Below are 14,508 nucleotides of genomic sequence, written 5' to 3'. Positions count from 1 at the left end.
GATTGAGAATGACGACATAAGATTGTATGAGTTACTGAGAACAATTTTTTTATTGATGATGTTTAAAAATTATACTTCCTCTGTTAATTGATCATTTAGAATATATGCATATATATTTATATAAGGCTTAAGCTTAAACGAGACTATATCAATAAATAGTTAGTATTTATTTCAAATGTGATACAAGTCTAATATTAGCTATAAACCATGCTGTATCCTTTGTTTATTAATTTTCATTAAGTTAATCAAAGGACCTGGCAAAAGCACCATCAGGAACCCAACCTGAAGCATCTATTGGAGCTACTATTCCGTCGTTTTCTCCCCATTGAAGATAATAACTTGAAATGAAAGCCCAAGCGATCAGATAAATCAGCTATTAATTAAATTAACGTTTTATTAAAAAGTATTTGATAAATATTAAAAATTTTATGACAATACCTTTATGCATCCTGCAGGACATTCTTCACACATTGTTTTACTTTATATCACCTTTCTACCAAAATTACTTGTTCTCTAGTAAAAAATAAGTAATCTGTCATTTATATTTTTTACTTAAAATGATTTAGTAAATTTGATATGGAAAAAAAATTGATTTTTTTACTTCATCGAATAAATCTGTTTAGTGTCAATTGTTTTAAAAAATGAAAGAAGGAATTTTAAAAGATTTTGATTTTAGGTGCGGTTTGAAATTTGCAAACGTGAAAATAACAACTTAGCACTAACCTGATCTGAAAACCTGGCTTAGCACGATGTGGAATGTCAAATGTTACAATATGTCTTTTCAATTTAAGACGGGAACATTTTATTATTGAAATATAAGTAATGAGACAGTAACCATGAATAGCTTAGGATTGAGTTTAATTTTTAAAATGGGATGTATTTGTGCAAAAGAAACTATTACGGTAAACAACAAGAAATACATTATACGCGAACATCTTGGAGAAGGGCAAGTATTTATATAATAAAGTAATAATATAATATTATGATAGTTGTGTAAAATTAGAAGATTTTATGAACAATGAGATTATTTATCTATGAAATTTAGAATTATACGTTATTATGCAGAAATGAGCATGACAATATATAGCAATATAACCTAAATTTTTTAAATTCTAGAGGCTTTAGCACAGTATATTTAGTCGAAGATTCTGTGACACACAAGAAATATGCTATTAAAAAGATTATTTGCCATGGACCAGAGGACCAGAGAATAGCAATAAGAGAAATTGAATATCATCAAATTTTAAAGCATCCTAACATTATAGAATGCATTGACTCGACTTATGAAGGAACTGCAGATCCAGTTATTAATGCCACTAGTGAGGCTCTACTTGTTTTGCCATATTATCGTGTAAGTTTTAATTTATTTTTTCCTTTATTTATATATATAATTATATAATTCACTTTGCTCTTTTTAGAATGGTACTCTGGCTGATGAGTTAGAAATTAGAGCAAAAAATAATAATCACATGAGTGCATTGAACATTCTTTCTATATTTTTACAAATTTGTGAAGGAGTTAAAGCATTTCATGAAGCAAAACCAGAACCTCTGGCTCACAGAGATTTAAAGACTGCAAATATATTACTTAGTGATGGATTAGTACCGATAATTATGGACTTAGGTTCAGTAGCTCCTGCTAGAGTTAAAGTTTGTGGCTCTCAAGCTGCAAAGACATTAGAGGATATTGCAGCTGAAAGATGTTCCATGCCATATAGAGCCCCAGAATTGTTTAATGTTGAAAGTTATTGTATGGTTGACGAAAGGACAGACATTTGGGTAATTTTTTCATTATTTCTAAATTATACATTTTCCAAAATCATTTGTTTCTGTATCTTATTTCTTCAGTCTTTAGGATGTATTCTCTATGCTATGTGCTATTTTAAGTCACCATTTGATATTGTTTATGAAAGAGGAGACAGTGTAGCATTAGCAGTTATGAGTGCAAATATCACATTTGCTGAAAGTTTCCCTTACAATGAGGTATTTAGTAAAAGAAAACTTGAATATTTTTCTAAGTTGAATACTATATATACAGCTTTGAAATTTTCAGGATATGCAAAAACTTATACTTTCAATGTTGAAAGTTAATCCAATGGAACGTCCTTATATTTATAGTGTAATTGAAAATGTGCATGATACAATTGCTAAATTGGAGGGAAGAGTTTAATTTGTAAACTGAAACGAAAGACATTTTTTTATTATGAAGAATGATATGTTTATGCTAAAATAGAAATATCCTAAAGGATACTGATTTTAAAAACCAGTTTATATACAAATTTACGTATTAAAATATATAACTATAAATCTATGGTTTGATGATAGGGAGAATGGTTCTACCAATTTTTATGTATCTTAAAGATTAATTATAAAGAGATAAGACTATGACATGGGGCACAGCGAAAATAATTTTTGTTTAATATTAACAGGATAATTAATGCACATAATATAAACAATATGATGTAAATATCATGTATAAATTACTTTACATTTATAATAATATACAAGTACAAATCATTCCAGAATATAAATTACTTAAAAAAATGACGTGTTTTAATATTCATGAAATGTATTGTACAAAAGTATAAGATTATTATACATATTGTATGTATGTCAAAAAGAATCGCTTTTATCATAAATATCCAGTTAAATCATACCATCTATGACGTAGAATGCTACGTCATTGCGTCATATCAGCAGTATGCTTACCAGTATTACCAACTTAACGTGGCACATAAAAATATTTTTCAATTTTATTAACATTTCCTTCCGCCGGTAAAATAAACAAATAATGGCTAAATATATAAATTTGATCATTTTTAATTATTTTTAGTGCTCAAAAATTGTTTCTGTTTCGGTTATAACAGGGATTGCGAATGAGATTTATACAGTATGTGTTAACGATGGTAATGCAGCGTTGAAAACTATATGGAAACAGATATCAGTTCAAAATAATTATTTTATGAAGGCGGACGAAAGAAAGATAGAATATTGAGTTATCTTAAACTCTGCTCATTTAGAAATTGTATTCAGTGAAATATTCAGTGGTAATAATCCTCTTCCGGGCTGTTTTCTCAACGTAAGTATCAGTATAAATCGTACTTAAATAGCTTCATTATCGATTGCATATCCTAACCTCACTAACATCTTACATTTTCTTTTTGAATATAAGCTATTATTCCGTTAATTTCATTATTTGTATACGTTACATTCAATTGTATTTGCTAGGTATCATTATTTAAAATGTCTTAACATTAAAAGTTATTTAATTCAATCTTACAAATGGCCAAAGAACTACAACGGTTGAATTGATTTTATCTCACTCGACATTCATAGGTTAATATCCTGTAAATGATTTGGCAAATTCTACATGGCATATGCTTCTCACTTTATTTAAATATTTCGTAATCAGGAACGTTAAAATTGCATACAGATTATGTTAAAGATAACATAAGGTTCTTAAAGACTTCTGTACCACTACGTACAATTTAACAAATTCCTTGTTTATTTGGATGATAAAGTGAACAAAAGCAAATTTTATAATAGCAGATATTTATTTCATTATTTAAGGTTTGCAATTGATGAAAAAAATACACAGAGCAACACATTATAATCAGGAATAACTGATAGTGCTGAACTTAGATGACAGTTAAAGCCGACGGTTACGGGAGCTAGTTCATAACCACTAGAAGTACTTCATTTTTACAAAAAACAAAAAAAACAAAAAAAACAAAAAACGTATTTCCAACTACCTTCAACGAAGTACTGACTTAATTTTTTTCAATCAACAATAGGAGTGTAGCTTTTAATACGACTATCGACTTTGTTAACGTTTATCTTAAAAAAATAATTTGCAGAAACTTTCATGAACCGATTTGTGGCTCTTATCGCATAGTAGCAAATTTAAAAAATTTAAACTATAGAATTCTGTGGCAAAATAAATTCTGAATACAGTGTTGTCAGTCTCATCGATAACAACCTTCTCAATATTATTTACTAACAAAATAAACAGAAATACATCAACGAAACCGGGTATTTTACTCATCGGTTAAATTTACTAAATAAAAGGGAAATTTTTAAATAGTTACCACTGTATTCAGAATTTAAGTTGCTAGAGTTCTACATTATTTAATAATTACTAATCTTTGTTTTGCCAAAATTATGTATTGGGAGTGGTTCTCAACTGGTCCCCGCAACTGTAGGCTAATTTCAGTGTTACAAATAATTGCAGTTCGTTCATATACTTTCCTCTTTTTATAGACTTTGTTTAACCCGAAGAACGGACATGTGTAGATTCTGTTATTCTGCCGTGACATCGCAAATGCTAATGCTTTACGCAATAGTTCCACTTTGACGCATCTATCGATTTGAATTACGAACTAGAGGAAAATTAAAATTTTTCTTTCATCCACCGTTTTTGGATATGATTCCATGTTTGCTTCCTAAATTGCAGCAACTGAATTCTCCTGTACAGTAAATCAATAATTCTTTACCAATATTTTTATGCAACTCCACTTCGAAATTTCTAGGAATAAACTCGACTCGAAACTCACCAGTTACTACTGAACATCATCCTGACCTTTCTCAAGAAGCGCATTTATCCATGAGATAGTTGTCTTCTTCTTTTAAATATAAGCAATTATTCTCGTTAAATCTATTTTTTTTTCTTTATTCTTAAGATACACTTATTTATAGTCAATGGCCTTCGTCAAACGATTTTGGGTGATGATTCTATTTTCCCAGCTTGAATAACACGCTCTGAGTTCTCTTCTCTTATAAATCAATAATTTTCAACCAATTTATTTCTGGAATCCAAGCTGAAGGTCAAACGGTTATTACAATGTGACACTCTTAGAAAAGAGCTCATTTTAATTGTTTTATTATTGTATACAAAGTATTACACATTTTTTATTTTGAAAAATACATTTCTAGAGAATAGAAAATAGTTTTTTTATAGCATAAAAGTACATAATTATCTAACGGTAAACTAAAAAATGTGCTCGAAAAAAAGTAATAGCGCATATATTATTAACGATCCAAATTTTTCTGAAAGCTAAAAGTTCAAAACATGGTTAATTTATAAATATACTATTTAGTGCAAAAAATAAATTAGTAGTAACTTTTTATAATAATTATAGTTCCAGCCATAGAAATATTTAATATATAAGGAATCTTTTGAAGTTTTTAAACTATACCATCTTGAGCTCTGAAAATAGCAAGAATCTTTTATATATTTTTTTAATTAATTGTTGAATAAATATGTAGTTTTATATAACAAAACAATTGTTTTATATTCTTTAAAATTGTATCTTTAATAGGAGAAAAAATATAGAAATGCATGTAATACTTTTGACATTAAAATTTAATAGGAATTAGGAGATTTTTTCGGGTGTCACACAATAATGGCCCCTTAAAGGAAGGAAATCGATGCGAAACTCGTCAATTGAATAGGCGTAAGCATCACCTTGACCTTCCTCCATGAGCTATTGTCTACGAAATAATTTCCTCTTGCTTTTAAAGATACACAGTCAATCGCTAGAAAAAACACGCTGTGAGCACGATTCTTGTGCGACTAGCGTTAAAAGAATAATTTTGCATGATTATCAAGCCAAGTGCACATTGAACTATAAGCATCAAGTATGGTATAGAAATTTCAATGGAAATGTACAGCCTTAATATTCAGATTTAAAGCATACAAAAAATACACTTTTTACAATGCTACAGAAGATTCTGAGATAGAATTGAAGGAAGATTTACAATAATAGCCTGAATGTAACAGTGAAGTGCAAATAGCCTTTTCAAGATTCCAGTGATTTTTCTGATAGAGGAAGGAAGAGAATGAATTTGAGTAAAATAAGGCACTATCTTGCATCTCATTTTATATTGAAATATTATTCATTGTCGAAACATTGACATATCTCTTGATAAACAAAGGACCATTATATTTACATTGTTGTAAGTAACATAAACATTCATGATTATTCTTGTACGTAGCTGAAAATAATTTGAAGATTAATTTTCAGATATAGACCAATTTATCTTGGTGATTCTTGCTAATGGAAGGAGGGTAAATGATTTACAAGAAAGAGAGAGAAAGAGCAAGCAGATGAGCCAAGTTAAGTAATGGTTTAATTGAGACAAACCATTTGAAACTTGGATGTCTTCCTGTATTACTTTTAAAGAACATGTTAACACAGATTTTTCAAGATACTCCTTGTGCCACACTCTCCTTCGTGTTTATATGCCAATTCTTCTGTTCTAATGCCTCGAAGATAATGATTACTAATTACACATGAAATGCTATATTCATGACATTTTCTCATTAATAGAAGAAGAATAAATCATTGCAAGAGAGAGAAAATTAACCATTTGGAGCTTGAATGTCTTCTTGTATTACTCTTGGGGAACAACGTGTTAACACAGATTTTTCAAGAAATTTTTTCTAACACATGCTTCTTCCTGTTTATATGCCAATTTGTTTGTTCTAATGTCTCTAAGGCGACGATTGGTAATTACGCATGAAATGCGATATTAATGACATACGCGTCACGCTGCATGAATCCAGCAAACAGAATTTCTGCTAGAGAGAGAGAGAGAGAGAGAGAGAGAGAGAGAGAGTTCGCGCGATTTAACTCTGGAAGAAAGAAGAGAGAAGAGAAAAAGTAGGAAATAAGAAACGTGCAGAGCTGAGTCTCGTGCGACCATTGGAAAGACTAGTCTTTTGTAACGACTATCACGATTCAGTCACGATATGGTCATTGATGCGTGCCAATATCAAACCATAGCAGTCACGACCTAAAGGGAGCTCTAATCAAACTTCTGTACACTGATAGAGCCAACTTGTTCAAACTAGAATCTCGTAAGCTTTACAAGGAATTTTACCATCCATCTCTGAATTCCCCTGCTGAGTATAAGAACCAATTTGGAGGAATACCACTACTCTCTTCAATATTTCATCATCTCTGCTTTTATTTTTTTTCAGTAACGAAGCGATTGAATTCCTCCATAGCAAAGAGTCTTAACTCGAATTTATACAAATTCCTTCATTCGTCTCCACTCGAGGGACTAACGATTTGTCAAGCACGACTTCTTACTGATTCTGCTTTGCATCACAGCTGTATATCCCTGCTCCATATGAATTTTCATCATCCATTGGATTTCTGTAATGATACCGCAAACCGAGCAATATTTTCTCTTCTCAACGACGAGAGTAACGATGTCTTGAATCTCAGATAAGCGTGGCCGGAGCACAGGATTACCAAAGCAGACAATTCGACCGAACTGGGAACGTTGCGAAGGTTAAAAAACTTGAAGAAGATAAACGTCATCATATGTTATTCTCCCACTTAATTTTTTAATCACCAAGGAAACTGCTACAGATCTTTCTCTCGTACTGCATTTTTTGCTCACACTGGTCTATCTGATGATAAGAGTCTGCAATAAAAATGGAGAAGCCTGTGGAATAAAATTGTAGGACAGAGATAGATGATTCGTCCTTGACCAGCCAAAACCACTCTCTCAAGTTTTAAAGCTGCATTTTTGGCTCTAATCGAAGGTTCGATCCAACTCAACAGTGACGTTTCAAAGATAAGATTCTGAGGGAAGATACATGGAGAGAATTATAAAGCTATTATAATAAAATAACATTTTTGATATCTGAAATTTAGAACTCTTAGTCTTTATCTTCTTGAAACTGTAGTTACTATTTGCAACTAGATATTTATTTATAGAACAGATGATTTCTTCATTCCATTAATTTATACACTTTTTTGATTAACATTAGGTAATATTTCTCTCCTATGAACTGGAATATTGTAAAACAGAGATGGAAAATTCGTCCTTGACCAGGCAAAGCTGTTCTCGCATCCGTATGAATATACATACAACGACCACTGTCATTCTGAATGTTAATAGTAGTTAAACGTTGGAGTTTTCCTGGTGGCAAGATTGGGTGAAGATTGGGTGGAAAAAATCTACTTGAATCAACGGTGGACCATTGGTGATCTCCTGATAAGCTATTAAACGGCGTGGCCCGATAGTGAGAGGGTTAAAGATGAGCGAATAAAATGCGAGTAGAAAATCGTACGATATCTGACGAAGAAGCCACGATTAAAGTAACATGGCGCGTTACTCGAGTTACTTATGAGCTGGCTCTCACACGTTTTAAGCTTCAGTTGGCCGCGAGCAGTACGCCGGAGAGGACGCTCGTTTTTTATCTCTCAGTCGATTCAACGACTCTCCACAGAACACTCTCACCTTGACATTCGCCTTCGCCACTCACCGTGACCTCAGTGAGTGCCATTGGTTCCTCGGATTATTCACTTATCACCCCAGTGCTTCATTTAATACGTTCAAAATTCCAAGAAATATTTTTGCTTTATATATTTTTCCATAGACTCATGGGCCATTCCATACTTCAAAGTTCTGTTCGTTAATTATAATTATTATGTAGAGAAAATTGTATCTTATATAGTGACAAAATCTCATTTTTACCATCGGACTTACCAACTCTGTTTTAATACTTTAATTTTCAATACTGAGACTTTCTCGTGTAAATCATTGAATTATTTACACTTTACACTGGTTGTTTCTTTGTTTAAAGAACTTGGCTTTTATTGGCCCCATATTAATCAATTTTTATCGCACAGACTCGTTTAATCTGGTTTCTTCTTTTTTAACAATTTCTGTAGCATGAATTATGGTATTAGTATGTTCAGTGAATTTGCATAGTTATTTGGTGAAATTCGTTTGATGCAACTGGTCGACAGGAATATTCGATTAAATTTCACCGATCTTACAATTGACACCGATTCACTTTCCCTCGTGCAATTTATGGGAATGAGTTAAATTAGCCTGTGACAATGATGAGCCCTAGCTCGCCATATGGTCAGCGAGATCAGATTGACACTTGGATCGATTCGTTGATCAGTTCTTTAATTTACTGCCGACACAAATGAGACTATCTCATTGATCCTCACGAGTATCGTCTTGTCGTATGAAAGGATTTGTAGAATCGTGCAGGAAGCACAATATCGTTTATTATTATAAAGAAGTTTCATGCTGATCAATTATTGGATGCAGTGAAAGTTTTTGTTTTCTATGATCGATTTAATGAAACGCATAAATAGTATCTGTTGCTTCTGGTTTCTCAATGACTCCAGCGCTCACGTGAAAGTTGCCGCCGTCATTGGAATTCTCGACTACTTTTACTTTATGGGCTGTAGAAATTGTGTGTTTCGTCAAAACAAATAGCTGGTCCTCCCTAGTAAGGTGGGTCATTCCAGCTGGATCGACAGCTTCTTCTTTTCATTCTTGAGACATTAACATATACACGAATTTTTAATCCTCACCAGATTGCTAAAATTCAACAAAAGAGGTTTTCCATCTGGAGACATTCTCTTGCAGATAAAATAATATTGTTCTTTGGTTGAATATAACTACTATTTCTAACCAAAAGCGACAAGAAATGTCAAGCTGAGATAATAAGACGAATTCAAAGTTTCTTATCTCTGCAGATCCTTTCTCTAAGAACTGCAAATTGCTTGCGTAATATATGCAGTTTGATGAATAGCAAATGAGCTGTATATTCAAGGTCCAATAGGAATATATCTATTATAAATTCCCATGTAACTGAGGACTCTATAACGATTTATTGTATATTTTTGTATTTGTTGTTATTATTTTATTCTAGTGATGTGATAACGTTTGTTAATAGCTACGTAGTGGAGCAATTTAAATTAATAAATTTTTGTATTTTCAGGATATTGAACAACAATGTCGGCCAAACCAATTCGCGAGGCCACTGGAAAGGATCTGATAAACCGGAGGCTAGCTGCGGATAGCAACGCTGCAAAATGCCAGTTCGTTACTATCACGCAAGATACAAATTGGAACAGCGTTGTAGCGGATAACCCCTGGCTAAAGAGCACACCGTTGGTGGTGAAGCCTGATCAGTTGATCAAACGTCGTGGAAAATTGGGTCTGATCAAAGTAAACGCCGATCTACCTACTGTGCAAAAATGGATAGCAGAACGAATGAACAAGGATCAGCAAATTGGAAAGGCTACAGGAAAATTAAAAACATTTATCATTGAGCCTTTCGTTCCTCACAAGCCAGTACGATTGTGATTACTATACGAATTTTAGATCTTAGTTTAATCTTTGGCCTAATTATATTTTACATAATTTTAGGACGAAGAGACCTACGTCTGTATCTATTCTCATCGTAATGCAGATACCATTTTGTTTTATCATGAGGGAGGCGTGGACATTGGAGATGTCGACTCGAAGGCCTTGAAATTGGATGTACCTGTTGGTGCAGATGCCCCAAATCAAGCCACATTGATCAATAAACTTCTAATCAACGTACCTGTTAAGAAGAAAGAGTATATATTTTTCTTATAAAATAATAAACATTGTAGTTCATTATGGATAAATTGTAAGTTTTACATTGATTATTTTATTTTTCAGGCCAATTGCCAAGTTTATTGAGGCTCTGTACAAGTTATACGTGGATCTGTACTTTACGTACTTGGAAATAAATCCTTTGGTAGTGACGGACAAGGAGATCTACATTTTGGACTTGGCAGCAAAGCTGGACACAACAGCTGACTTTGTGTGCAGGCCAGTGTGGGGAGAAATCGACTATCCACCTCCGTTTGGTAGAGATGCGTATCCAGAGGAAGCCTACATTGCTGATCTGGACGCGAAATCAGGAGCTAGCTTGAAACTAACCATCCTTAACCCCCATGGAAGGATATGGACCATGGTTGCTGGCGGTGGTCAGTAAACGCGCACTGCAGTCATTTAATCCGACTCATTCTAGCCAAATTGTGATTGTCAAGTCGTTTTATTAGCTAAGTTTGCTTGTAGCATTTTATGCATCTTTCTTCTTACCGTTGAAAATTTATAGGTGCATCGGTCATCTATTCGGATACGATCTGCGACTTGGGCGCTGCTAATGAACTGGCTAATTATGGCGAGTATTCTGGAGCGCCTAGCGAGCAACAGACCTACGAATACGCGAAAACAATCCTAAGCCTGATGACTAAGGAGAAAAGAGAAGAGGGAAAGGTATTGATAATTGGCGGTGGAATTGCTAATTTCACAAATGTCGCAGCCACCTTTAAAGGAATTGTCAAAGCACTTCAAGAATACCAGCCGAAACTTGTAGAATTTGACATTAGAATTTTCGTTCGAAGAGCAGGCCCCAATTATCAAGAAGGATTAAGGTATAAAGGGCATCTTTTTCAACTTTATTAATACATATATATAATTGGAAAATATTTCTGTAAATTTAATGCCAAATTAATGATCATTTTAGAATTATTCGAGAAGTTGGTAGACGTTTGGGAATTCCTGTTCATGTTTTCGGCCCAGAAACACACATGACAGCTATCTGCGCAATGGCCTTGGGAAAAAAACCTATTCCTGATCCGGAGGCTCAAGAGTTTTCAACGGCAAATTTTCTGCTACCGTCCGGTCAAGACGTTGGACCAACTGTTCCAGTCAAGTCTGACAGTAGCAGTTCAAAGATGACAGTACCTCAATTACAAGTGAAAGACGTAGTGGATTCAGCGGGTCAGAAACAACTGTTCAGCAGTAATACTAAATCGATTATCTGGGGAATGCAAACCAGGGCAGTCCAGAGTATGTTGGACTTTGACTTTGTGTGTAGAAGATCCGAACCTTCTGTGGCGGCTATTGTTTATCCATTTACCGGAGATCATAAACAAAAATTCTACTGGGGCCACAAAGAGGTCTTGATTCCGGTTTATAAGCAAATGAAAGACGCTATGAACAAACATACCGATGCAGATGTAATGGTGACATTCGCATCTTTGAGATCAGCTTACGAGAGCACCGTGGAAACTCTTCAGTTTCCTCAAATCCGTACGATTGCCATAATTGCCGAAGGCATCCCTGAGAATATGACGAGGAAATTAATCTTGATGGCACATGAAAAAAATGTTACTATTATCGGTCCAGCTACAGTGGGTGGTGTTAAGCCTGGTTGTTTCAAAATTGGAAACACTGGCGGTATGATGGATAACATTCTTCACAGTAAGCTGTATAGGCCTGGCAGTGTTGCGTACGTTTCGCGATCGGGTGGAATGTCGAACGAGTTAAACAACATCATTTCTAAAGCATCAAACGGAGTGCAAGAAGGGGTTGCCATCGGTGGTGATCGTTATCCAGGAACTACTTTTATGGATCATATCATGCGATATCAGGCAAATCCTGACGCGAAACTCATCGTTTTGTTAGGAGAGGTAGGAGGCGTCGAGGAGTACGAGGTGTGCGAAGCCTTGAAAACAAAACAGATAACTAAACCACTGATTGCTTGGTGCATAGGGACGTGCGCCAGTATGTTTACGTCTGAAGTTCAATTTGGCCATGCCGGCTCTATCGCCCATAGCAATCTTGAAACTGCTTCTGCGAAGAATGCGGCATTGAAAGCTGCTGGTGCTTACGTACCTGACAGCTTTGATAGTCTTGGTGATCTCATTCACTCAGTTTATCAAGGTCTTGTCAGTGCTGGTACCATTATTCCGGCCCCTGAAGTGCCTCCACCAACAGTGCCTATGGATTACAGCTGGGCCAGGGTTAGCATCAATATGAAACTATTTAACTTATCTCTTAGCAATAAAAGTACCACAATTATTACCTGACCGTCTTTTTTCCCGTTAGGAGCTTGGCTTGATTAGAAAACCAGCGTCATTTATGACATCTATCTGCGACGAGCGTGGCCAGGAACTTCTTTATGCTGGAATGCCTGTCACCGAAGTATTGAAGCAAAATGTGGGTATCGGGGGTGTAGTATCACTCCTATGGTTCCAAAGATGCCTTCCTGCGACGTATTGTAAATTCCTAGAAATGTCATTAATGCTAACTGCTGATCATGGACCTGCTGTTTCTGGAGCACATAATACCATTGTGTGTGCTCGTGCTGGTAAAGATTTAGTCAGCTCGCTTGTTTCTGGATTACTGACTATTGTAAGTAATAAATTGTTGAGAATTGTTTGTGTTTGAACAACCTTACATGTGTAATTTTGTCGATTTTAGGGCGACCGCTTCGGTGGTGCATTAGACGGTGCAGCTCGAATGTTCTCCGAGGCTTATGATGCTGGCTGGCATCCACAGGAATTCGTTAATAATACGAGAAAGAGGGGCGAGCTTATAATGGGTATAGGCCACCGTGTAAAATCCATTAATAACCCAGATATGAGGGTCAAATTGATCAAAGAATACGTTATGGAAAATTTTCCCGTGAAGCCGCTCGTAGAATATGCACTGGAAGTAGAAAAGATCACAACAAGTAAAAAGCCTAATCTAATTCTCAATGTAGATGGTATAATAGCTTGTGCTTTCGTGGATATGCTTAGAAAAAGCGGAAGTTTCACGAGAGAAGAGGCACAGGAATATATCGAAATCGGCGCTATAAATAGTTTATTTGTTCTTGGAAGAAGTATAGGATTTATAGGTAAGTTTTGTTATTATTTTTATAATGTCATTAAATAATTGTTAGGATATTACTTTATTATTCATTTTTGTGCAGGTCATTACATGGATCAAAGAAGGTTAAAGCAAGGATTGTACCGTCATCCCTGGGACGATATTTCTTATGTCCTACCAGAACAATACAATTGAATATGTATTCATTTCTTTATCTTTATCATTCGTCGTAAGCGCATAATATATGTATGTGTATTTATATACATGTGTATATATATTGCTCCATTACATTGAATAATATTTAGTAAATGAGCCATGTAAAATGTGAAGTTAACACTTAGGGCTCGATAAAAATGTCTAGATATCATAAGCATTTAAGATATAATATTTGATGAAGGTAAAATTGGTGTCTTTTGAAAAGCTTATCAATTATTCTTGCACTATCTTTGTTACAAAGAATATCGAATGAGTATAATATTGTATCACTTATTGATTATCGTGATGGCATACTCATTAAAAAGATTTTTATATAATTTATTTTAGGAGCATTCCAGAATATGTAATTTCATTGAACTTTGGTAAGGTCATAAAGTTGCGAGAAAATCTAATTTTTTTAAATATGCACAGCGTGTTTTAGATGCAATAATATATGTTAGAAAGACATGAAAACTTTACCTCGAATAAGCACAAAATGCATTTTTTCTACACTACTGAAATGGTTTTTGTCCACCCTAGTTTATTATTATACTTACATTTACAAAATAAATAAAGCTGCTAAATATATGTTGTAAAAAATAAGTAAATCAAGTTACTATGGTAGACAACACATTTATGTATATTTGATTTCAAGATTATAATTTGTATCTTGTGAATTTTTTTTATTCTTAAATAATGTAAAAGTTATTATACTCGTTTAACCTGTATAATGAATCATCATGAAAGTCTTCAATTAACGAGTACAGAAAAATAAATAAAATCAACGTCCATTATTTTACAATATGTCTTATCATTTGCTCTCGTATAATATTAATAAGAAATAGTAATTTTTAAGTCT

At 33.9% G+C, this 14,508-nt stretch overlaps 2 protein-coding genes across 3 annotated transcripts; both read left to right on the top strand.

Moving 5' to 3' along the window:
* The first annotated feature begins 120 nt into the window (after window positions 1-120).
* LOC136779773 (serine/threonine-protein kinase 16) lies at window positions 121-2,516 on the top strand. The gene is made up of 6 exons (XM_066737555.1): window positions 121-158; window positions 677-946; window positions 1,117-1,351; window positions 1,419-1,778; window positions 1,848-1,982; window positions 2,053-2,516. Exons 2-6 carry the CDS (start codon window positions 837-839, stop codon window positions 2,167-2,169), a joined length of 957 nt encoding a protein of 318 aa, XP_066593652.1. The 5' UTR covers window positions 121-158; window positions 677-836; the 3' UTR covers window positions 2,170-2,516.
* A 243-nt stretch (window positions 2,517-2,759) lies between these two features.
* ATPCL (ATP-citrate synthase) lies at window positions 2,760-14,420 on the top strand. 2 transcript variants are annotated; one of them, XM_066737420.1, is made up of 9 exons: window positions 2,760-3,078; window positions 9,760-10,115; window positions 10,191-10,384; window positions 10,470-10,780; window positions 10,912-11,230; window positions 11,323-12,604; window positions 12,690-12,995; window positions 13,065-13,482; window positions 13,558-14,420. In XM_066737420.1, the coding sequence occupies exons 2-9, from the start codon at window positions 9,774-9,776 to the stop codon at window positions 13,647-13,649; spliced, it is 3,264 nt and encodes a 1,087-aa protein (XP_066593517.1). In that variant the 5' UTR covers window positions 2,760-3,078; window positions 9,760-9,773; the 3' UTR covers window positions 13,650-14,420. The 2 variants fall into 2 exon arrangements, with proteins under 2 accessions (XP_066593517.1, XP_066593516.1); XM_066737419.1 differs by lacking the exon at window positions 2,760-3,078 and adding an exon at window positions 8,017-8,290.
* Window positions 14,421-14,508: the final 88 nt, after the last annotated feature.

This window comes from Prorops nasuta, unplaced genomic scaffold, assembly GCF_024137725.1.
Source record: "Prorops nasuta isolate Cenicafe-Biocafe unplaced genomic scaffold, Cenicafe_Pnas_1.2 PNAS00017, whole genome shotgun sequence".
NCBI classification, from domain to species: domain Eukaryota; kingdom Metazoa; phylum Arthropoda; class Insecta; order Hymenoptera; family Bethylidae; genus Prorops; species Prorops nasuta.
Note: the sequence above shows the minus strand (reverse complement) of the source record. Positions and strands in the feature narration are given on the sequence as shown.